Raw genomic sequence first — 23,282 nt, forward strand, 5'->3', positions numbered from 1 at the left:
CGTGCGTGCGTGTGTGCGTGCGTGCGCGCGCATCCCCTCTCTCTAACGAGCTGCCACACCTGCTTCATATACGCGCCACGCCCACGTCACCCCCACGCATCTGACTACCAGCATCTTACCCAGCCCGTATCTCCCCCTTCGCGACTTCCACTAACAGCCAATTACAACCACCAGATCCTACTCACAGTTAAATAGGCCAGAGTTCTCTTCTCGGAGTACCTACGCTCTAAACTGTTTACACTTTCCCATCTATTGATCCAGCATTGTCCTTTGAAGCAGTGGGTGAAAGCTCATCACAACGCCGTTCCTAATGATCTTCAACTAAACACGGGCTTATTGACAACAGGTACAAGGAATTGAGTTCTCATTTGAACCCATCACAACCACAGTGCCAGAGGCAATAAACCATTCCATCCACAGGGACAAGCAACACTATCTGTAACAACTGAATTGCTTTTGTGAGATCAGCATCGATGAACAACGCATCCCGGCTGTGCGTAGCTGCTGCCGTTCGCTGTTGACTGGTCGGAGAGCGACATTCGCCACTCTCGACACGTTGTTAAGCTGCGGGCGACACAGGCAGCCTACAGCATCCTGGCCTCTGACCCCAGCCTCCTCACCTGGCGGACGCCGGTCGGAAAACATCTCGTCTAACCAGGTAAAATTCATTAATACCACTTTAATTTTCTGCGCGTATGCGTAGTATTGATTGAATCTAGACATGGAAGCATGTGTGTCCAATGACTACAGGCTATAGTTAAATAGCTTGTGAAACTGTATGGTATTTCTGTCACGTTCGTTATGCATTTGGAATAGAAAGCGTCTGTGTCAGTACAGTCGGGAGTGGGATAGCAGGTAGGTGAGCGAGTCTGCTGGATACATTATACATACACGGATGATGCAGCCATGTAATATAATACACGGCCATGTAAAATGTTCATCATCGTCGTTTTACCAGATATGTGTATATATTACGTGGTATACAATGTAACAAACTGAAAATAATTGTTCACCAAGGGTGATACTATCCAATGTATGTTTAACTCCCAACGTACTCGGTTTAAGTGTTTGGGGTTAGTAACGGTAGTGTAATCATTGTGAACCTCAGCGACCATCATCATCATCAATACAGCATCATCATCGTCATCATCATCAACATCATCGTGGGTTTAAATGTTTGAGGTTAGTAACGGTAGTCTAATCATTGTAAACCTCAGCGGCCATCATCGTCATTAATACATCATTATCATCATCATCATCATCATCGTGGGTTTAAATGTTTGAGGTTAGTAACGGTAGTCTAATCATTGTAAACCTCAGCGGCCATCATCGTCATTAATACATCATCATCATTATCATCATCATCATCATCATTATTACTACCACCATCTTCATCAACACGTTTATTTCCACAGTAGGTGGGCTGTACATTGTAGAACAATGTGCACAGTGCAGTACAAATGTTGAAATGTACTGTTGACATCACATATTAACCCAGGTGTGAGTCAGTGTGCATCACCAGTTCGTAGTCGTACATCAGCACAGATGTCGAGTGTCGTGCACAACGCTGCATTATGGGGATTATCAACATATATATATAGCCCGCGTCTGCCATATTTGTCGGAGGAACTATAAATACCCCCGGGCGACCTCCAGTCCGCTAATTGGCCGAGTAATTATCCCCCTTGCTATGTGTTTGTACACTGTGTTGACCAAGCCGAACAACACACCTTGGCGTACCTATGTCAAGAATGTGGACACGCCCCCAGTTGTGCATTCAACAGGCAATATCATGCCGAATTAGTCTTTTTCGAAGTTCCCTTGTTCTACACGTCAATGGCGACGCACGTGTCCGGGGCAATGGTAGACACAGAAAAGCTGACGACACAGCCGTCATAGAAATGTCGATACTAGTATTGATGTTCTGTTCGCCATCTCTACCGTGTCGAAAAACAACGTGTTGCAAATGTATAGCGATTTGTTTCCAGGCAAGGGTTGTTGACATGTTTCCATCAGTGAGTGATAGGCTTAGGTTTTCGACATAATATTTAAAACACGTGCAGCTGGTAGATTTTCTGATTACAGTTTTCTATTTCTGAGTGGAGTACTGTAGTGACCCGGTCCTTTAAAGACGCCGCGATTCGTTGTGCAGATCTGCCCAAAATAATATTCATGGGTTCGAATCCCAGATTTGACTTGAATGGGTCTAAAGCCTTGCTTATAGGTCTAAAAAAGTGGCCAACGATTAACACGACTATCACTTTGGGCGTTCATCCCACTGCAATTACTACAATGTATGCCGTAAAACCATATGCACTCACGCGAATTCTAATTTGTCTTCAGGGGGCGGTGGGGTAGTCTAGTGGTTAAAGCGTCTGCTCCTCACATGGAAGACCCTGGTTCGATTCCCCATATGGATACAATATGGTGTCCCCCGCCGTGATTGCAGGAATATTGCTAAAAGTGGCGTAAAACCATACTCACTCACTATGTTTCTCTCACTTATAATTATTTGCACTGGTGAAATAAAACGAAAAAGTTTTTTATCGTGTTCTGCAGTAAAATTGCGAATAATCCGCGGATAAGTTGAAGATAATTCGCAAAAATAATTGGTGAAATATTTGCAAATTATTCGCAACTAATCCGCGCATATCCGCGGATTTCTGCGAAAACCATTTTATTGCTTAATGGCACTAATTAGGACTTTTATGGGACTATCACGACTATCAGTTCCGGGACATGTCAGTAGTCTCCATACATGTAATATATTCCTGCTATAGCTATGATACTGCTGTCATTAAATATTCTTATTGACATGCATGAATGTTTGATATTTATTATCAACTTGCATCGTGTCACGTGTCTTGTACACATCTACGTGTATACATGTATGTACTCGCATATACTGATGTAGTGGTTTGTGTGAATACCACTTTGACACTGGTTATATCACAGTTGATGTATAAACATGAACTTGGGTAAAATACACAAACATTGTACATGTACGGAGGGACGTTGTGATTAGTGTGGCTACACAGTTAAAGTTGATTTAAGGATAGAGGTATGAATCGAAAAATCGATGTGTAAACGATATGAATCCGCGTAGGAATACTAACTGTGGCGTGACATGAATCAGGTGATCACAGTCAGTAGCCAATCAACGGAGAGTATGTTCAAAACAATGTTCATTGGACCTGTCAATTAAGGCAACAGGCGAAAAGAACCGGAACAGTCAGACTGTAACGAACCGGAAGAAATATGTCCGGGAGTATGCGGCTTTTGAAATAAAATGGTCAGTTACCGCCAGATTCAAACATTACTTCCCTGATTACGATAAAACACAGTTGGAAAATTGCTACTTTATATAATGTCTAATCCGTAAGTGAGATCTTTAAGAGTAGATAGTATATATACTTTTTTAATTGTTTAACGAGTTTTTAATTTGTTCACGAATACATGATTTAAGTAATCGCAATTCATTGTAACTGTCTCTCTGTATATGCGGATTAATTAATTCTTCTTATAATTAGGTCAGTTTACTCTTGAATACATAATGTCACTCGCCTAAGAGATCTATTTACAGAATCGGCCTTAATTACAGGTGAGTCTACAATGCAATACAGTAGTCTACAATTACAACCTGCCACACCACATGCAGGTATTGTGGGCAAATACCTAGCCTGTATATATATATTTTTGTAGATACATGTATTACATGCTTTCGTTAATTGTGGATATATTAGGCACAAAGACACAAAAGGTTTATGAAAGATGAATTGGTGCCTTGATATACAACTAAAATGAATCTTGTTTTTCCTCCGCGTTCCCGAAGTGATTCATCGTATAATGGTTCATTCTATTACGTGTATGTTTGGAGGCGATGTCAATAGCACAGTCCAGCGGACACAGACAGTGTTGTCCCTTTCACGTAAACTACCTCCCCATTTCCCCAACCTGTCAATAGAAGTTATGTAATCGGTACACAAATAACTTGTGGTGTCAGTGTGGAAAGAGTTTGAATTACGTCCGTCACTGGCTACAGAAATCCTTGAAATATAGTAACATTCTAGAAGGCCACTGCACAATAACCTAGTGATGCAAGCAACTCTCGTCGACAACGGCTGTCACCCTGTCTGCTTCAGCTACCATACAATCCTCCCTGTCACAACGGTCGTTTAACTGTCTTTTTCAAAATATTAATTAACAACTTGCCTGTGCACAGGCGATTCCCAAGGATAGGATATTGCACAGGCAATACAAACTTGTTTGACTTTTTTGAGTTGTAGACTGGCGACTTGCAAGTGTTTTTCATGCCATGCGTATACTTCCATATACACATTACAAATTCAGATATACCACCTGTGTGAAGCATTGTGAAGCTGAGAACAGATGCAAGGCCGCTGTTAACTTTTTTTGACAGGGGGGCAAATATTTGTACAAGTATCACTTGTCCACAACTTGTATTTTCATGATTCAAATAAAACTCTTTTCTATAAAAAAAAATCCAGGGGGGGAGGGGGGCAACTGCAGTTCTTTGTTTGGCGTGGTAGAGTAAGTTAATAACAACCAATTCCTTGTTTGGCTTGGTAGATATTGAGAAAGTTAATAACTTCCAATTCCTTGTATGGCGTGATAGATATTGAGTAAGTTAATAACAAGCATTTCCTTGTTTGGCGTGGTAGATATTGAGTAAGTTAATAACAAGCATTTCCTTGTTTGGCGTGGTAGATATTGAGTAAGTTAATAACAAGCATTTCCTTGTTTGGCGTGGTAGATATTGAGTAAGTTAATAACAAGCATTTCCTTGTTTGGCGTGGTAGATATTGAGTAAGTTAATAACAAGCATTTCCTTGTTTGGCGTGGTAGATATTGAGTAAGTTAATAACAACCAATTCCTTGTTTGGCTTGGTAGATATTGAGTAAGTTAATAACAACCAATTCCTTGTTTGGCTAGGTACATATTGAGTAAGTTACAAACAACCAATTGCTTGTTTGGCGTGCTAGATATTGAGTAAGTTAAAAACAACCAGGTCCTTGTTTGGCGTGGTAGATATTGAGTAAGTGAATAAGAAGCAATTGCTTGTTTGGTGTGGTAGATGAGTTAAGATTGGTTAGTCTAATGATAAAAAATCCCTTGTTGGGCAAGGTAGATATTAGGAAGGGTTTTAACAAGCAATTTCTTGCCATCTCAGTCATCTAAAATGACGGGTCACGGGGAGTCTCCTGCGTCCACGCCCTCAACAAGTGGCGACAATACAAACACACTGACCAGCACAAAGGCCATTAATGATTTAGTGACAAACATTGACCTTGAGAGAAGGTGAGAGGTCACCACGTGGTCCCAACCGCACGCCATGGCCGCTTCTGAGAAAGGGATTCATTCGACTGTGAAACAGTGCCCCTATTACACTTCGCGGAGACAAACTGTTAGTCGGCAACACATTGAGGTATATTAAGAGTGTCATGGCATATTTTTAATAAATAATTTAATTAGACTTTTCTGTGACAATTCACTGCGAATAAAAACAAATCGTGTCCTGTGAACCAGCTTGTTCTATCTCCACTTTTGGTAAAAATTGAGTTAAGGTTCTGGAATCACTCAGGGGACTTTGTTCTATGTCCTGATGAAGACTCAAGTCATTATTATGAAGAGAAATGAGATTTAACGTTCAACAGCATTGTGTTATCTCCAAATCTAAAACTAAATCTAAGTTCCAGACTGTTCCAAGTGCGTATCCAATGAAAATAATTCCTTTTATCACGTGATCTGGAGATAGAACATTGGGAAATTGAAAAGATGGATGATAAGTGATGCAAAATGTCAGTTAAATTTTGAAAGTTTGCAACACTATTACATTCCATTTACTATCTCTGAAAATGTACAATTGTAAAATAGTCAAATGAGGAAAGATTTCAGCTATTTCTTATTGGAATTTCTTACACACCTGTGGGTGAGAAACCCATTTGAGATAACTGGTATAAAACATATGTGTGAGATCGAATTCCAGGCCCGTGATTGGCTACTCCATGGTGATGACCTGGGGTCAGATGATGACGGACTACTTCCCTGAGTGTAAGTCATTCATAAGCGAACTCCGGCGCAGTGGTGACTCAGCATAACATCACTGCCACAGGCTAATTTGCATATCACGTGACCGGACTTTTCTCTTGTTTGTAAACAAACGCGCTTTTTCAGAAATCAATGTAGAACGGACTAATGCAAATTTTTGAGGTCGCTTAATATATTGTTTTGCATAATTATATAGATATGCTACTACAACTGCGACAGTGAGTTGCATGAAAATATACATTTATGCATCAAAAAGACCGTATCGCCAGCTCTCCGTTGGGCTTCGATGACAGCACGTGGAGCCTTACAACCAATGTAAACAAAGAATAACTACGCAAATACAAATAGATTTTCACGTATTAGGATACTTTCTTAATGAACCGTAACCATTCTTTGACGTTTGTTTATGAAAATGTGTTGACTTGTCATACATGAAACGGATGAAAAGCATATTCAATATCTTGAATGGACTGTGAAAGATGTGACGAATCGTCACATGGCGCTGGCCTGTGGCAGAGGTACTATGCTGGCTGGCTGCCGGCCGCATGGAACTCTGGGTAGGAGAGTGATTCATAAGTTGCTCGTGCTTCAGTCGAATGTTCACCTACCGTGACAGGACCGTGTAATTAATAATAAAATAAACAAACTCGTCCCCGTCTGCGAGTTTGTTTGTTATTATTATCAGTTACATTATCTGTTATGTCAACATTATCGTTTTTTCAGAGTGTAAACCCCCTGGCTGGCACAGCGACACATATGTCCCTTCTCTTCAACCCTCACTTCGAAATCGAATAAAAATTCGAAATACATCACGCAGACACTTTACAGTTTTGAATTCCCCATTCTGTTTATCATTTACTGTCATTTTAGGCAATTCAAAATTACTGAAAGTGACTGAAAGTTAGGTACATTGTAAATCTCGTCAAATCACAATTCACGGCGTTATATAAATATTTACTGTGTGTTTAGAAATCTAAATATCGGATATTTACTCGAATAATTAAAGTAGAAAAATAGTATATTAGCGATTACGGGTATCAAATCACTAATGATAATTCTGAAACGTCGCTGAGAATGTTTTGGAAAATATGCATACACGAACGCCGAAGTGTACGTTCCGCCATATTGGATTGTGTTTACAAAATGCCGGTTATGAGACGCCTATATTCGATCAGGTATAGATTCTATTTCAAACTCAGCTGCTATACATGCATCCCTGAATTCCTCATACATTTTCGAAACAATGGATAAATAGTCTTTGTCACCAATGTAAATTATCTAGATCTAGATGAAATCATGCGAAATAAATTAGGTATGGAAACGAAAACTGTGCTCGGAAAATTGTACTTGCTGAAATGTAAACAAAGCAAAATTCAGATTTTACACTGTGTAGCATTAAAAGAGGTACTTTCGTCTAATTGTTGCATACATTGGCTCGATCACGCGTTTGAGAATATTCATGGGAAGAGTATCGTTGCACTAAGTATGGAATTACAATGATGTGGTAAATTCAACAGAAGCCGTAAAAGTTTCCATCCTGTGTGACGCCATGACTGACGCTAAATCACGCACAACGATGACGGTAGTTATCTGCATTTCTGACTAATTCTCTTTGTTACATTGAAAAACATGGTAAACAAATAACAGTACGCAGATTGTCAGAATGATTCTGATTACTTACGTGACACATTTTTGTGTATTCGATCCCTCAATCAACGAAAACCTCCTCTGGAAATCCCGCGTACTGTTGTCAGTGAAAACGCCATTTTGTAAAAGTCGGTCACCGGTAGTGATGTCATACGGAAGTAAACATTGTTGTACACATTTGGTAATTTCTTTGAGGTGTAAACTTTCAACTTGGCACCCAGCGTGTTCTTTGTTTTTGTCTAGTTTGCATTTTCATCATCGCCTTGATAATCCACAGATATGACGGAAACCGTTTTGTGTAGGGTCACATTATGTATGAGAAGTAAGCAGCACATAGGATGACGTCACTTATGACAGTGGTGTTATGTATTAATGCGCTACTGCAATCATTAGAATAGACAAAATTCATCGGTTCGGTGCTAAAAAGGTGCGATTTTAGGGTGTGTAAGAAACAGATTACTGCACTCGTGCCTGTCAGATACCATTGATCTTACAACTCGTTGTAAGATCAATGGTATCTGACAGACACTCGTGTAGTAATCTCTATTGGCCATTTCTATCTGAATACAGACACTTTCATGTTCGTTTTGGAGATAGAACAGTATGGTTGTGAAACATCACTATAATTTTCTTTTGGAGATATGGTACTAAGAACAGGGCTTTAAGCACAAACTAATACTTGTGCATCAGTATTGTTTCAGTGGGCACGGTCTTCCTTCATAATTAACTGTTCGTATTCTGTCCGTAGTATCAGTCCGTGAATTTCTTCAAAATGTGACCAAAACGTGCAGGTAAATTCATAATATCATCCAATCTATTCTTCATTTGTGACTAAAAATCCTTGATTTGTCTGATGAACACTTTTTCAGCGGTTGAATTCAGTCTTACAAATATCGAGATTGGAATACTGTCTCTTGTTAAATAATTACTATTTTGAAATCATCAAGTTTTGTAGGAAGCTTCTTCATTTAAATGCGACTTTCACCAGTATTTCTCCAGATCAACTCAAAAACATTGGTGTTCTGTTGTGTGTGTTTTTTATCTTGTTAGGGGGTAGCTTATCCATCCATTTCATTCGCTGACTTGTCACTTAAGGATTCAGTATCAAGTGCACACATTTAAAGTTAACACATTTCTTATATATCAGTTTGCTTCTTCAATATTCAGTATTAGGATATACCATGACTGTCGGCTACATCGTTGAGGATGTGTCTTAATGTCAGTGACATCCGACACTACTGTTGATAGCCGGGGTGTTTTTAAGCGACACCAGTTATTCCAAATTAAAAAAATAGATTGGAATGTCAGACAATCAACCGTTCAGAGCATCTGAGAATCAATCTTCTGCATGTAAACTATCCTACTCCCTCCCAGACCTTGGTACAGATGATGTACAGATGTGCAGATGACTTGTACAGTTTGAAATATAAAACTTCCTTCACTGAGTCCTTCTCCATCCGTTCACAATATGTCTGTTAGTGGTAACTGGTTCCTGGTCCTGGAATGGTGCTAAGATATTGACATTTAGTTGTAACTGGTTCCTGGAATGGTGCAATGCTGAAGACATTTACTTATAGTCGGTCCCGGGAATGGTGCTAAGAAAAAGACATTTAGTTGTAACTGGTTCCTGGAATGGTGCTAAGATGATGACATTTAGTTGTAACTGGTTCCTGGAATGGTGCTAAGATGATGACATTTAGTTATAACTGGTTCCTGGAATGGTGCTAAGATGATGACATTTAGTTATAACTGGTTCCTGGAATGGTGCTACGATGATGACATTTAGTTATAACTGGTTCCTGGAATGGTGCTACGATAATGACATTTAGTTATAACTGGTTCCTGGAATGGTGGTAAGATGATGCCATTTAATTGTAACTGGTAATGAAGTACTAAATGAAGTTGTTGATGTTTTTTTTGCTCAAATAGTTATCAATAAAGATGAAAATAGAAAAGGAATATTTCTCCTTTCTAGCAGGTTTTGTGACATACAGACAACAAATACATATCTAAAGTATAGTTCCAAACTGGAAATGCTGTTTCTGGACCTCAAGATTTCTGTAAATATTTTAGATAATTGTTCCATATCCAAACAGAAAAATCTATTTTGTTGAATATGTATGAACTTTTCGAAACGTTAGCATGTACTTATGACTAGAGAATACATCTATGCATGTTCGTACCAAATACAGTGAACGTGGAATAACATCTAGTTAAAATACAAGCATTGTAAATTTCAACTCGAAAGTTATATTTTTGTAGTTGGAATTACCTGGTTTTCAGGACACGAAATGTATATACATTGAACAATGTTAATCACCACCGCCCCTTTGGTGAAACTGAACAGAAGTATTGCTTTGAGGGTTTTTTTTTTGGTTTTTTTTGGTTTTTACAACGCCGCTATCAGAAATATTCCATCTATATGACTGAGGTCTGTAAATTATGGAGTCTGGACCGGACAATCCAGTGATTGACATCGTGAGCATCGATCCACGTAATTTGGATACGATAACATGCATCAACCAAGTCAGCGAACCTGACTACCGACCCCGTTAATCGCCTCTTGCGACAAGCACAGTCGCCTTTTACGGCAAGCATGGGTTGCTGAAGACCTATTCTAACCCGGATCTTCACGGGTCAGGGGACAAATGCGACTTAAATGCATTGCCACGTTTGATTTGAAATTGGGAACAATTCAGAAAAAGCCTTCTTATGATAACCCTCATGTTCTCACCAGTACGTTGAACAACAAATACGACTCCACTGTGTATGAGGACATATGATTCCATAAAATAACACCTAAGTTGGTAGGGGAGCTGGATAGGGTATGGCATGAATGATTTATTTGCCAATGTTTTTTGTTTTGTTAAATAGCCACCTCCCTGAGACGCGCGTGATATAAAGTTTGAAAGTTTGAAAAAAAATATGTGGATCTGCTATTGAGAAACGTTTCCGCTGGGCATGTCATAGTGTTTCACGAAATCATATTCTTTCCTGTTAGCAGCAATGGAAAGTAATATTTCCCTGTCGCAAAGAAAGGGCTTCAGAACGTTCAAGGGACAAAGACTTCACGACAGTCCTGATTGCACGGGAACACGGGTGGAGCTAGTCACTCCCCCGCGCCCTCCCTCCCCCCTCACTCACTCACTCACTCACTCACTCACTCGGGCACGCACGTCGAGGGCAGAACACATTCACCCGTTTAACGAACTGCGTGTACTTCAGTCCGGGTCAGAATTGGTATTCAGCAACTTTCGGGGCCGGATGGTCATACCCAATGACTTGGGAACGTGAGAGCTTCATGAGGATACGCGTTCGTCAATGTGTCACTTCCATCTTGATTGTACCCCGGGTCTTTTCACGCAACAGAGATATGAGTTTGAACGCTTTTTTACATTTTATTGTTGATAAGAATACGTATAAAACACAGGCCCTCTCTGTCCACAGTACCAAGCGTCATCATGTTGGTGCAAGAGCTGCTGGAGGATATGAGGGGATGGTACAACGACTCCATGGGCAAAGCAGGTACGTCTACGTTGTGTTGAAGTCATTACTTCCGGATTCTCGAAGTAAATGCTAGAAAAACCATGGATACGACAGGTTGTGAGGTGAGGTAAAATGGGGTTTAACTTCGCGTTCAAGACTATTGCACTTACATTGTACATTGCACTTGTGTGTGTCCGTGTATTGCCTGTGCGTGTGCGCACGTGGGTTCGTGCGTGCGTGCGTGCGTGCGTGCGTGTGTGTGTGTGTGCGTGTGCGTGCGTGTGAGTGTGTGTGTAGCTGCTCCTACTAGTCCCAAATATTGCCATTTTTTGTGCCAACGCACTGAGACACCATGCTGCAGTTTCACATGGATAGCCTACTCAGTCATTATACTGACATCGAGGGGCCTGGTCATGTTTTAGTCCCTCAATGCCGACTGCCAGGCCGGGCTACAACAAGTACATACTTTTAACATGTTTTGCTTTGACGCGGCCGGGGATCGAACTACCGACCTCCGGGCAGATGCGCTACCACTAGACCACGGAGGCGGTCCGATATAGAGGCTATTGATAGAACAGATTGACTTTGAAGTGTAATGTGATGCTGTTATTTATCATTTATCAACAAGTGGGGATATGGGTTGTTGTTTTTGAAAACGCAATCTGGTGAGATTCTGTCATCTCGTTTTTAGATCCGTCGATAAATGTATGATTAACCTTTTTGAACAATTAAAACAATTTTCAAATTTTCCTGAACATTTCAGATTGTTCATTTTTCTATGGTCTCTTTAATTTTAGGAACCTGTTGACTTTACATATTACTTGATCCGAAGTTCACCATGCTGCTATTCCTTTACTCTGCCAGACCCCCGGGCCTTTGATCTCCCCCTCGCCCAGACCCCCGTGCCCATCCTCAGCATCCTCCTTCTGTACATCCTGGTCGTCCTCCACGGGCCCCGGATGATGGAGCAGCAGAAACCGCTCAATCTAAGATGGCTGCTCGTCGGCTACAACTTTTCAATGGTAGCCTTGTCTTTCTGGATATTCGTGAAGGTAGGACATCCCTTCTTCTGACTTCAAACCTGGACGTATTTCTTTCAGGATGCAGCTTCTCACATCCTAATAGTTTAGTGACTTTGGTTTAACGCCGTATTTAATTGCATTCCAGTTATATCACGTGTCAGCTTAATGTGGGAGGAAAGCCCGAAGTGAAGCAGGTGTAAGGATTTTACCACTTTGGTGAAACCCACGAGTAATGGTGCTGACGAACCCAGAAACATAATCATGGTGAACTGTGATTCGAACCCACGATCATAGGTATATGATACCCGAGAGACACAACTCTGCATAGCGAATTGCAGCACCTTAGACCATTGGGCCACATGTGCCCCATCATTAAAATTTAGACCACTTCAGTTTAAGCCTACATGTTGATTAATTGAGCAACGGCTTAATTTTTATAAAAATATTTTTTTCTTACACAGTATATTTCTAACACAAACATATACAGCGTGTATATCAATAATTCTTTGTCTTTGTTGTTTAACGCCGCACTCAGCAATATTCCAGCTATATGACGGCGATCTGTAAATATCTGGACCAGACAATCCAGTGATTGACATCATGAGCATCGATCCACGCAGTGAATATCTCTCAGACTTGTGTACTATACTACATCAATAATCCCTGTTATGTGTAATTGGTCATGCTTTTGGGGGCTTGTCGTCATCAAACTGTGAGTACAAGATTATGTTCCTATTATGTATAACAGCAATACGATTTATATATTTAGAATAGTTTATGGATCTAGGTTTCAACTTTGATAAATTTATAGGACCAGGGTGCACCTTGATTTTGTCTGGTGCAACTAGGTTTCCATGTCAACCTGCGCCTGGTGTGCGTTAAATCAAGTTCCTTAAATCGAGTCCTGTACTCTTTATACACATTACTTGCGTGCACACAGTGAACTGAATGTAGATCTCTCTCCGTAAACAGATGCAGAACTGTGACGCTGACAAAGGTACACATTGATCAATACCCACATAGACACACTAGTATTACTAATTCTATAGATTTAATACATGGTCAATATTCACAATATATAAAATGTCATCGCCAGAGAATAGCCAGTCTCGATTATCAGACAGACTCCTGTGGGCGTAATAGCCAACATAGCGATGACAAGGCACAACAAGATCATGACTAACAATTATATACAAACAATGCTTCATCCCATGCCACACAACGTCGTGTATTATTGTATATATACACAGAGTTATTTATAATTACATAGTACGATTCATGATGACATGCGTGTGTCCTTCGGCACACCAGAGTGCCGTTGTACGAAGCGGTCTTAGCGCTAAGGTGATCGTAACACCCAAACCTTGCCATAGACTTACGACAGTCTTAGTGCTAAGGTTGTTTTGTACAACGGCACCCAGGAACCTTTCATACTGGGTTCAAGTCCCAGTTCGCCCCGATTATGTTTCTAGGTTTGTCAGCACCATACCTTGCTCGTTGGTTTCACCAAAGTGGTAAACGTCTGAGACATCATTTCGGATTTTCCTCCAACATTAAGTGAGTGAGTGAATGAGTATGGTTTTACGCCGCTTTTAGCAATATTCCAGCAATATCCCGGCGGGGGACACCAGCAATTGGCTTCTCCAATATTAAGCTAACACGCCGTGATATAAATCGAATACTGTTAAAAGCGGCGTTAAACCAAACTCACTCACTCATAATTACATAGTATGATTTATTATAACGTAGACACAGTATTGTTGATACTTACATAGACACCGTATGATTTATTATCGTTATAAAAAGAATACGCAGAATACTGTCACTGGTATATTATATATGTTTGTGACAATTACACGTTCAGGTGGACTTTGATCTCGCCTTTAATACACAACACAATGTGCAAGAGACATGTAGAGACTAGACAGTCAATACATTATCATTGTGGATGTGGGTCACAGGGGGCCAAGACTTCCAAGGCACCGCAAGTTGTGCCCCTTAATCGTGGGTTCGACTCTCGTGTTATCTGTCTAGGTTTATAAGCGTTATGACTATACTACTGCAGTGAACTACGATGTGACGTTAGATTGGGAGTTTACAAACAGTGGGTAATATTCTTGCATAAATTTTAATAGTTTATAATGTAAAGTAATGGTGTACGGTTTTTCCTTTGGGAGACAGACCGGTCACATGATCGCGAAACCGACGTTCATAGGCGATCATAGGTTATCATTCACACATATTCACGAGACGGATTTTTTTAAATGATTAAGGGACAACTCCCACATTACCGGGGAATCCTCTTGGAATGTTTCTAGCACGAATACATACAGAAGAGTTGTTTCTGATATATGTAAGACCTTTTAGTCTTCAACTCGGCATTTTTGCATACATTTGCAAAAAAACATAGTGTTTGATTGCATGTCGATGATCGAATGCCCTCGCTGCGACGAATTTTGTAACAAAATGAAGAAATACACATCCAAACTATCGACTCGATCCGTGCCTAGATTGATTCTGACACCACTGTACCCCTTTAAGGAATGTGTTCATGTTTCAGACACTTCAAATGGCGATCCGCGGTCGTTTCAGTTTGGTGTGTCAGCCTATAGACTACACAGATCGACCAGACGCTATTGAGGTAGGTATTGAGAAAAATGGAAGGTTGGCCTGTCGGCTCGACGTAGATCAATGACGAATATACGTAGAGCATGAACTCCACGTGCACCGCGTCACCCGCCCCTGCTCAATATAAATGGATTCTTCCGGTGCACGCGGAACGCCTGCGAGTCAGGACGTGATGAACACCTGGGCCAATACAGACACCCATAAGTGATGAAATGAGAGTTTTGTCAGAGTTGAGGAGGGGGGGAGGGGGATCGACAATATTTTTCATAACTAAATGTTACTTTAAAAGCGCTGTGGGGCAGAATAATATGATACTTATCACCCCTTGGTAAAATTGGACTGTCCCGCTTTCTTCTGTGTCCAAAAGTTGTGTGTTACGACTTTACCAGGATATTGTAACTATTCTATTCTTGTAGAACTTTTTATACACTTTTTGACAACATTATAACAATGTCACTTTCTGTCCACCTTTATTCCAGGCGCTGTATGTAGGCTGGCTGTTTTTCTTTTCGAAGATTATAGAACTTATAGATACGGTAAGGCTTTCATATTATGAGGGGCGGTGTGGTGGCCTAGTGTTTAAAGGGTTCGCTCGTCACGCAAAATGCACGGGTTTGATTACCTCATGGGTACAATGTGTGGAGCCCATTTCTGGGGTCCCCCGCCGTTTTATTCCTGGAATATTTGCTAAAAGTGGCGAAAAACCCCTCACTCAATGCAGTGATTGTTTGTTGTTTAACGCCGCACTCGGCTATATTCCAGCCATATGGTGGAGGCACATGTTATGTGCTGGACATTGTGTTCCTAGGTGCAGGAAGGTCGAATTTGAACATTAATTTGAATATAAGTTTTAATATTTGCAGGAACATATATGTCTATATTTCATCCTGCTTCAACGCAGTGATATAACAGGAATATTCTTTAAAGCGGCGTTAAACCCAACTCACTCACTCACTCATAATGCTTTAGGGATGCTTCACTGCGCACACCTTTCATTTACTGTTTTTCTATTCTTTTTTGTAAGTTTCCCGCATCCAACTTGAGTGCCATAGTAGGAATTCCGGAGTAGAGTAGGACCCCATGAGTGTACAGTAAGGGTAGGCAAATTGTGTTCCTCATGCTATCAACCACTGGTTTGGGTGACCCAGATTTTACTGTTTACATGCCCGTGTGATACAGCATAGATATTGCTGATGCGGCGTAAAATAATATCCATTCAATCGCCCATCCACTCAACCGTTCGTTTGACTCAACCCTGTTTAAAGGGGAATAGACTTGTATTAATTGACACACCTTATGCATATTAATCTAGCATGTGATGCTTGCCAAATGTAAAAAAGCATAACGTCTGAGTTTGACACAATTCAATAATTACAAACTCTAGGGGGGCACGGGGGGCCCAGTCGTCTAAGGCGCCTCGACCTGCATCACTTCGGGCTTTCCTCCCACATTAAGCTGACACGCCGCGATATAACTGGAATACTGTTAAAAGCGGCGTTAAACCCAACTCACTCACTCACTACAAACTCTAGACCCAGGCCAACAACGTGAGACCAGATCAAAGAACTTTGCCCTCCTCTAAATAGTGAGTGTGTATAATGGGATTTCCCGCCGCTTTTAACAATATTCCAGCAATATCAGGTCAGGGGACACCAGAATGAGCTTCACTCACAATACATCGATGTAAGGTATCCGAGCGTACGCTTTGAACCACTGGGCTACGCCACCGAGTAATCTATTCGTGACTATTTCATTGTCAACGTTCGTTAGGTCTGCGAAGCACCAATATGTCCTAAACAATTATAGGCTGTGGTGAAAATGGCAGGAAATCAGTACCTCGACTGTGACAGCTGTCACCATTGTGAAAGACATACTTTACTTCCCCAAACGCCATTATACCCTGATCGCACACATCGACCTGACGTGTGGCGAGAACAGACACGCTTCACTGCTTTCATATGGACATACATATGGTGGTATGAACTCCGCTCTTTTTCAACTGAATAAGTTACATTAAAAAAGAACACGTGACAAGCAGAGCAAGCCATCGAAGTAATAATTGAAATGGTTTTGTGTCGTAGTTCATTTACGAAACTAATGATTCTACATGATATTTGAACCGGGTCGTTTACTATACCTTTTTTTCCATATTGATTAGTTATTTTGTTTTTTGCTGTGTAATACATGCTTCGCATCGAAAACGTTAACAACAAGACTGCAAGAAACGCGACGCTCGGTGATGTACAAAAAAAAAATCCTCATTATATCCTCGTATATCCTGTACCGTGTTCATTATTCAGTCCTGCTTTACAACCGTATAAGGATCTATACCATAACGACGGGTTATCCATAAATTGTGTCTACTTTGTCATCCGTCAACTTCTAAGTAATGCCTATCAAACAACTTCATTTGAGTATCAATTATATTTTCTTATATTAAATGTTTGCTTTGCAGGTATTTTTCATTTTGAGGAAGAAAAATTCGCAGATAACGTTTCTACACGTGTATCATCACACCAGCATAGTTGTGGTCACGTGGTCAGGCATGAAATGGGTATCCGGAGGGCAAAGTGAGTAATAATAATAATAATAATAAGTGAATTTATATTGCACCAGATTCCATTCACCAAGTGGATGCTCATAGCGTTACACTATTATTACCCCGGTCAATGGATCAGTGAGCACTCGATTACCATTCTCATCTCCCTGGGGAGTATACAAACCAAGCTGCCTATGAGGCGCTAGAAGGGTTAACAGCCACATTACCATCTCATCCTACCGGGTACCCACTCACTGCTGGGTGAACAGAGGCACATTTCGAACAAAGTCACTTGCCTTTGTAGTAGTTGCTTCGCGGAATGTTGGTTCCTTTATTGGACTGTAAGATCACTTGCAAAATTCATCTTATAAAAGGTTTGCATTGGGAGCGCCTGAATATGAAAATACGTCCAACTACAAATGGAAATGATTGGATCATATTGAAGACACATTATACGTGTATTGTGTATTACCGCTTATATGTATGTGGGAATTATTCGGAAAATGACTTTCCTCCTATACCAAGCTGACAATACTGTTTAAAGCGTCGTTAAACTCAACAATCCTCACCCACTCAATATAGTGGAATGGGGTCCAGGGTATTAATCATAATTAAGTTGAGATTTAAGTCCCTGGATACTCGAGGATGATGGTGCTTCTATGTAACTCTGTGTCACTTCTGTGTGCCAGGTTTCTTGTACCCGTTGCTCAACTCTCTGGTGCACGTCGTGATGTACCTCTACTATGGACTGTCCGCCATAGGGCCCTGCATGCAGAAGTACCTCTGGTGGAAGCGCTACCTCACCATGTTCCAGCTGGTAAGTATCACGGGATCTCCTCGCATGCTGCAGTCGTCATTTCTCGCCTGTTTCCGTAAAGCACAATTCGAAGATTAGTTTCTCTCCCAGATCCTAGAGAAATTGAAACATTAATCCAACTCAAGTCTAGAATGATATGGCGAGTCCAGATGGCCCCAGTAACACAATCAAATGCAATGTCATTTATACACATGTCCATACTCAAAATGAATTGTTATTATCTAACCCGTAAAAATCCGAGGTAGAATTGGTCTTCAGCAACCCATGCTTGCCGTAAAAGGCAACTCTGCTTGTCGTAGGAGGCGACTAACGTGATCGGGTGGTCAGGCTTGCTGACTTGGTTAATGCATGTCATCGTATCCCATTTTGTGGATCGATGCTCATGATGTCAATCACTGGATTGTCTGGTCCAGACTCTATTATTTACAGACCGCCGACATATAGCTGGAATATTGCTGAGTGCGGCGTTAGACAACACACAAACAAATATTATTATTTTACGTCACATAGGCATGTTGGGTGTGGGCATACGTCAGAATATTGTTGCCCAGACGTGCCAGGATATTGACCCTATTCCTCCAACAGCAATACATCCATGTTATGCCATGGCAAACACTCAGTCCACACTGATCTTTTCCCCATTGGACACGTCTGGAACGTCATTGGCAGACGTGTACATCAACCTTCAAATCCACCCACCACTCTCTATGAACTTGGAGATCTCACTGATGAGTTTTATCCGATATGAGTGATGTTGGCTGCAAAACGCAAAAACTTGGGAAAAGAATTTACCCCCGACTTCTTTAACGACCTAGTGCCGGCCAGTAGAACCCATTACATCTGATCGCCTTCTCTCCGGCAGATATGATCGGCTTCTCCCCAGCAGATATGATCATATCATTTCCGTTTGCCAATATTATATAGATCGGAAGATGTGTCTTGATGATTCTCACTATCCCCTACTTTTTTTGCATAGTATATATCTAGTATGGTATATGTAACGGTCAGAAGGAGTGAGTGAGTGAGTATGGTTTTACGCCGCTTTTAGCAATATTCCAGCAATATCAGGGCGGGGGCTTCACATATTGTAGCCATGTCGGGAATCGAACCCGGGTCTTCGGCGTGACGAGCTAACCCTTTAACCACTAGGCTAACCGACCGCCCCCTATCAGAAGGAGACGAGAAGAAGAAATTGGCAATTAAAATGATTTATATAAGCGTTTCCCATTCATCATTGTTTACACGTCTTTCATCACTATTCTATCAATACGGATTTATTTGAGAAAAAAAGTGCACAATATATTTACTTAAAACACATAACAAATACCCAAACGTGTGTATCCATGCCCATTAACATTTTTATCCAAAACATATTCGTATTCCAATCTTCCCATGTTATTTTACTGATTGACAGGTTAAAGCTAAACACGGAGAGCACATTTGACTCAATAATGTATAGCTTTGTTCTGACAGATTACACATTGTTATTTTACGAATTCGTGTTGGCGTTTTGGGGTTTACCGTTTTTGATAAAGTAGTGTAGAAAAGGTTGTTGCCGTTTTTCACTGTTGTCGTTCACGGATGTATCTTCTCAGAGCTCTTAAAGCACTTCAGGTCTTCCGTTATCTGTAAAGTCCATTACATGTCAGTGATCGAGACCCTTTGAAAGACCCATTGTCGAATGAACGCATGGCATATTGTCAAACTAACCTAAATCTGGAAATACTTCTTACACAACGACAGATATTTTATTTTATTTAAAACTATGAGTCTGAAATTATTAGAAGAACACGTTGTCACAATACAACTTTTGTAAGAGGCTATATGTTTCAACAGCCTGAAGCACACACACAAACGCACACGCACACACACACGCACACGCACACGCACACGCACACGCCCTACACCGTTATCTGTAAATTCACACCCATCCTCATCCACACCCACATCCACATCCACATCCACCATCGGGCGTTGCAGTGTAGACGTAGTGTTCTAGCCATGGTGAAAAGTAGGTTCAAAATCCATTTCCAGATCAGCATGGACAATGGCTACACTGTGGGCGTCGGGACTTCGTTTTGAGTCCGATATGAATGACACAACGTTTAAAACAGCCACTTAATCAAATTACATTCACGTGGGAGAAAAAATACCTGGTGAGATATGGAGACGGCAACGAATGACTCCAGGGTATTTGTATTAACAGGACTGAGATATTATACACAGATAATGGAGGATGGCGTCTACGAGAACTATTTTATGGTCTGATATTTCGGAGTTTGTTGTGATAAATCTCGAGTGTAATCGTGTAAATGTGAATACTTTGATGCACGATATATAGTTTCGGTTACGTTTATTGGCAGTTAATATTGATAGGGCTGCTTGATAGGACGTGGTGATATCAATACTGGTGTTTGTGGATACCTACAACGACCTATAACAAGACAGTCTGTACGTCAGGCGCTATGAAAATCAGCACTCAGAACAGTTGGCACTGTTTGCGATTGTTCCACTTGAAAGTAGCATTCACGGATCCAGAGAGGGGATGAAGGGGCGGAGCACCTTCAGGAGGGACCTCCACACCCCCAAACACACACCTTTTTGTTGAGGCATACTAATGCTGAAGAATAAAAAAAATACATAATTAAGTGTCACGTTTGCAACAAAAATACCAATTAATTGAATATTACTTTGGCTAAAAAACGCACATGGTATCCCGAATTATTTCCATATACAGTAAACTACGGTTATAACGAACTCACTGGAGCCACTATTTTTAGTTCCTAATAACCGTAGTTCGTTATAAGCAAATATACAGCATATATACAGAAAATGGCCGTGACCAAAAAATATGTTCGTTATATCCCGTGAAAGCGTGTTCGTCATAAACGTACTTTACTGTAGTTATATGTATTTTAAGTGCACCCACGTCCCAACCCCCATACTCTCATCCCACACCCACTTTTCCAAAGAGCGGTATCCTGAGCTATAATTATGTCTACCATTATTTGCCCTTCAAATGATAATCAACTCATGAAGCGGTTCCAGTGTTTAGTTACCACATGCTTTTGTAAGGCGATGTTTTGATGGTGCATGTAGTGCCATTGATTCACTGGCGGCAATGTATGGCCTATTTGTGCCCGACATTACTCGTGGTTTGGGCGCACAATGTAGATTGGTTCCTCACACCGAACACATCGCTAACATGTATATTTGTCTTCATCATTGACTTCATATAGCGGTTCAATATGGCCAGACATCTCATATATGTTCAGTGGCGAGAATAAGTACATTTATCATCCCAAACTGGCTTCACGGGAGATATCGCTTGGGTGAGATCAAGCGATATCTATATTGTAGATATCGCTGCAAAGAAAATACATCACTATGGTTTGCAGACCATTGTGACGTCATTGGTTATCATGACGTCACAATCAAATGACTTCACCAATGGCTCTGCTGCTGAAGCTGTTAACAGTATTATTTACACTTAAGACACTGCTTATTACTATCTACAAACTGAAAAAGTTGGAAGAATGATGTTGGATGATAAATAAAATCTCACCCTCGTGTCTTTTGATATGAAATATATCAACACTCGTTGATAAAAGTGGAAAAAACTCCTCGGCAAACCTCTTCGTTTTGCCACTTTTATCAACTCGTATTGAATTTGATATCAAAAGACTCGCGGGTCTGATTGTCTGTAGTCTATTCATTGTCAATCTAGTAGATATTATGCCTTGTCTGGTGGTAGGGTAGCCCATTAGTTAAAGCGTCTGCTCGGAGAGCGGAAGGTCCAGGGTTCGATCCCGGGCCGCGTCATACAAAAAGACGTTAAAAGATTGTACTTGTTGTTACCCTGTCTGGCGCTCGGCATTAAGGGGCTAAAACAAGGACTGGTCGGCTCGGAGTCAGTATACTGTGTCTGAGTGGGGTATTCATGTTAAACTGCGGCATGGTATCTCAGTGAGCTAGCACTATAAATCGGCATCAGTCCGGACTAGTACAAGCAGCCACACACACACATACACGTGCATGCACGTCGCTATATAAGTGCAATAATCTTGGACGCGACGTTAAACCCAATTTCACCTCACCTCACCTAAAGCGTCTGCTCGTTAAGCTGAAGAACCGGATTCGAGTCCCTACATTCGTACGATATGTGGAGCACATTTATGAGACATTACGTCGTCACGCATTGTCCATACCACTGTATGTGAGCTTTTCGTTTTATTCAATAAGTTGAATGTTATGACAAAATAGTATGACGCCATGAAGTGAAATGCATTTCCAAACATACCTAAATCCAGTATAACAATTTTCAAACACCTTAACTTTCGCCAACTACTGTAGACAAATAGAATCAGACCCCATCCGCGTTTATCGACATATTGATTACTCTTCAAGCAACAAGTTGTCCACAAACCAAAGTTGCAGAGTTGCGTCCCTTGGGCCCGCCAGAAACCTATGATTTGGGGTTCGAATCCCGGTTCACCCTGATTATGTTTCTAGGTTTGTCAGCACCATACCCATGCTCCAAGGTTTCAGCGAAGTGGTAAACGTCTGAGACTTGCATCACTTCGGGCTTTAAGCTGACACGCCTTGATATAACTGGAATACTGTTAAAAGCGGCGTTAAACCAAACTCACTCACTCCACAAGCCATAGGGAATTGTCCTTCACTCGCCAGTGACTGGAAGTATGACACGTACAACACAAACATAGTCTTCCTCCTCGTCACGACGGGATGCATCACAAGATTCACTTTGAAAGTTGGCTTTCGTGATCAAAGTTTCCTTGTACGTTCTCAGCATGTTTAATTAGCTCAACCTTCAGCGGGTGACCAAAAAAGGACATTTCATCACAGCACGACAGACCTAAATTCATCAAAGTAACACCATGTTGTCACGCTACACATCCTTGGTGGATTTTGAACAGTGCGTGCCTTTGATAATGAAATCCTGTTGTTTTAAATAACGTATTTATTCCAAGATGTGGTGTTGGTATCGATGCCGTAGAAATACCATTAATACCCATTTGCACATGAGAGTGCTTCAGGGATGCGACCGAAACA

General features: G+C 41.0%; 1 protein-coding gene across 1 annotated transcript in view; it reads left to right on the plus strand.

The window, feature by feature from the left end:
• The first annotated feature begins 782 nt into the window (after positions 1–782).
• LOC124133232 (elongation of very long chain fatty acids protein 4-like) overlaps positions 783–23,282 on the plus strand; it is a 28,421-nt gene continuing 5,921 nt past the window's right edge. Inside the window, exons 1-7 of the mRNA XM_046497545.2 lie at positions 783–855; positions 11,165–11,242; positions 12,068–12,255; positions 14,786–14,866; positions 15,333–15,389; positions 17,309–17,423; positions 18,082–18,209. Coding sequence (XP_046353501.1) covers positions 11,179–11,242; positions 12,068–12,255; positions 14,786–14,866; positions 15,333–15,389; positions 17,309–17,423; positions 18,082–18,209 — 633 coding nt within the window. The 5' untranslated portion in view covers positions 783–855; positions 11,165–11,178. The remainder of the gene's footprint in view (positions 856–11,164; positions 11,243–12,067; positions 12,256–14,785; positions 14,867–15,332; positions 15,390–17,308; positions 17,424–18,081; positions 18,210–23,282) is intronic.

This window comes from Haliotis rufescens, unplaced genomic scaffold (genome assembly GCF_023055435.1).
Source record: "Haliotis rufescens isolate VD_foot unplaced genomic scaffold, xgHalRufe1.0.p SCAF_2, whole genome shotgun sequence".
In the NCBI taxonomy this organism is placed as follows: domain Eukaryota; kingdom Metazoa; phylum Mollusca; class Gastropoda; order Lepetellida; family Haliotidae; genus Haliotis; species Haliotis rufescens.